This window comes from Microtus ochrogaster, chromosome 7 (assembly GCF_000317375.1).
Source record: "Microtus ochrogaster isolate Prairie Vole_2 chromosome 7, MicOch1.0, whole genome shotgun sequence".
Classification (NCBI taxonomy): domain Eukaryota; kingdom Metazoa; phylum Chordata; class Mammalia; order Rodentia; family Cricetidae; genus Microtus; species Microtus ochrogaster.
The window spans coordinates 30,243,384-30,246,479 of NC_022014.1; the positions used below are offsets into that span (position 1 = coordinate 30,243,384).

Genomic DNA, 3,096 nt, shown 5'->3' on the forward strand with positions numbered 1-3,096 from the left:
TATATTTTTTTTTTTAAAAAAAGAAAAGTTCTTGTCGCTTGCATCTGAGTCCCTTCCTGAAGTAAAAGAATGGAGAGGAAGAATCAGGAGGTTCTGATTCTGATCAAACCTGTTTACCACATAACGGGTAAAAGCTACCATGGAAAACTAACCTTAGGACAGAAAAGGAAGAAACTACAGCCTCCACAAATGGCTCCTACCTATCGTCATCAACTGATAAGACGTGGGTCATTTGGGAAACCGAGGGAAGGACTTGAAAGCTAACTTCTCTTCCATTGTTTAATGCTATCAAAGGCATGGAGCTTGAAAACACAGTAGGAGAGGAAATTGAGACCTGGAGAAAGCCTGATCCTTGAAGTTCAATGCTACACCCAGAATGGGAACATGGACCGACAATTCATGGGTTCAGAATGTGGTTGTTTGGGTTTTAGGTGACCAAGGATAGATGATAGGGACAGAAGTTCTTGTCTGAGAAGGAAGGGCCAGGAGAAGGGCATCAGTCTGGTCAAGGGCCTAGATGGAGAGGTTCATACTGAACTGGAGGAGGTCCATGCTCACCAGGAGAGGCCCTGGGGGAACAGGAGTGGGCGTGGTGTGTTCTGAGCATGGACAGGACATTCAGGGGACCCAACGGTAGGAAAGTCACTCACTGAGGGAAGGGCTTGAGGAAAATGATGAATAGGAAAGGTCCTCTAAGTGTCTTAGAGGAAGAGGAAGCTGGCCGGGGATCTCCATGGGCCGGGATGAAAGGTGTGTGGTACTAGTGGCCTTGTGTTTTGCTAGGAAGAGAAGAGGGAAGCAAGGGAAGCAAACAGAGTCGTTCAGATGCAGAACTGACGAGCAGGAAAGGAAAAGAGGTATCAGAGCGGAGGCTGGAGCTGAGAAAATACAGGGATCTGAAGGTCTCCAAGCAACAGAAGAGAGGATGGTGGGAGAGCAAACGAGAGTGCCTTGGGAACGTGTAACCAGAGGACGGAAGACAGTTTAGAGCAGGCTACCCCCGACTCTCAACCTTCTGCTTGAATTGGAGGGCTTCGAAGTAAATAATGACCAAAGATAAAGTTGTTAAGAGCAGCCAGCAACTGATTTGCAGCCGAGTGACCAGTATCTCCCTAGAGCCAGAGGATTTATGCGGTGGTTAACAAGGTCCTGTGGGCTGGCATGGTACCCTGGGAACCCCAGGGGAAAAACGTACCTTAACCTTGTAGAGCTGAAAATAGATGGGTTGGGTGCCCATGCGAACATAGTAAGTGATGACGTCCAGGATAAAGGGGTCCACGGTCCGGGATGTGTCTAAGCAGGGAGGCTGTAAGGAGCAAGGCAATGTCTTCAGCAGCCACTCACATCCAGGCTGCTAGGGACACACCATTGTCTCAGTGAGAAGCTCCAAAGCCCTCACGTTCCCTGTGATCTGGCCAAATCCGTCCAATCCTTCATCTTCCTCCAAGCCATCCTGGCCATCTGGTTTTTTACTTCTAACCAAAATACAAATTACCTTTTTGTTTTTTTGATTTTGTTTTTGAAGACAGGGTTTCTCTGTGTAGCTTTGGCTGTACTGGAACTTGCTCTGTAGTCTACAGTGGCCTTGAACTCATAGAGATCCACCTGCCTCTGCCTCCCACGTGCTGGGATTAAAGGTGTGCGCCAGCAGCATCGGGTTACAAACTACTTCTAATAAGACCATGTCTCTGGTGAGCTGGTTAATTTCATCTGCGCCGATTTACTGAGCTGTGAAGCGGTGTACTAGTGGCCTGAGGATGTAACTAATGAGGAAATCGCCTGGGTAGAAGTGTAGGTTTGAATTGGATACTCACTATCCAGAACCCTGGGCAAAAGTTATTCAGATTTTTTTGAAGCCGGAGTAATCTTCAAGGGAGACGTAAGAGGTTGAACTGCATGGTGGGTGATATCCCTTTGCTCTGGCCACCTCTTATCTATTAATAAACTCACTGCTAAACCAAGTGTGATCGCATGTGCCTGTAAATCCCTGCCCCTTAGGCGGCTGAGGAAAAAGAATGTTGAGTTAAACTACACAGTGAGGCTCTGTCTCAAAATGAGCCAACCAGCGGTAGTCACCTGGTGCTGGGGATGGGCTCAGCCCCTTATCTTCAGTGGCTGTCTTAGCCCTGTGACAGCAATGTCAATGACCGTCAGACAGAACAGAGCATCCGTACAGAATGGGATACAGGCTGAGTACCCCTTATCAGAAATGTTTGGGGCTGGAGGTGTTTCTAACTCCATTATTCTTTACCCCTTCAAATTTTGGAATATTTATGTGTAGATGAGATACCTTGGCAACGGGGCTCAAGTGTAACCATGAAATTCCTTTGGTCTCATATGTACCTCATCCTCTAAACCCGAAGATAATTTCACACATTTTTAGTGTGCTTATGTTTTGACTACGACCTGTCACATGAGGACGGGTATGGAATTTTCCACTTGAAGAATCATGATGGTGCTCAAAAATTTGTGTGTGTCAGAGTATTTCAAGTTTTGGATTTCCAGGTTAGGAATGCTCAAGCCATGACACAAGACTTGGCAAGAGGCTCAGATTTGTCTTAAGCATTTTTTATCTAACCCCAAATCTCTTCTGACTCTCACATCTGCTTCACTGAAATAGTCCTTCAAAAAAACATGCTTGGTCAGGTGTGGTGGTGCACACCTCTGATCCCATTGCTCAGGAGGCAGAGGAAGAGGTAGGTGGATCTCTATGAGCTCAAGGCAAGCCTAGACTATATAGTAAGTTCCAGGCCAGTCAGGACTACACATTGAAACCCTATCTCAACACTCCCCATCCCCCAATTATGCTGATAATACATCCTGATAATAAATCATTGCTTCATAGTGTCTTCAGGTCTTTCACATGGGAACTGCTTTTGGAAAGGCCATACAACTGATTAACTATAAGAGGAGTAGGAGGAGAAAGCAAATCTTTTATGTGTCCTGGTTGGAAGAAAAACTACCAGCAGAAGAGAAGAGCCAAGGCCTCCAGAAAACTGACTCTTATAATCTTCTCTGGCTTTCAAGGGGGAAAGCATTTTAATACCCTGCTAAACAATCTTTTGTGTATGTGCAAAAACAAAACATCTCTAGGTG

General features: G+C 46.0%; 1 protein-coding gene across 1 annotated transcript in view; it reads right to left on the reverse strand.

The window, feature by feature from the left end:
- Positions 1–3,096, reverse strand: part of Pik3r6 (phosphoinositide-3-kinase regulatory subunit 6) — a 46,490-nt gene that overhangs the window by 11,161 nt on the left and 32,233 nt on the right. The window contains exon 14 of the mRNA XM_005349827.2: positions 1,196–1,306. Within this exon, the coding sequence (XP_005349884.1) occupies positions 1,196–1,306 (111 nt within the window). The remainder of the gene's footprint in view (positions 1–1,195; positions 1,307–3,096) is intronic.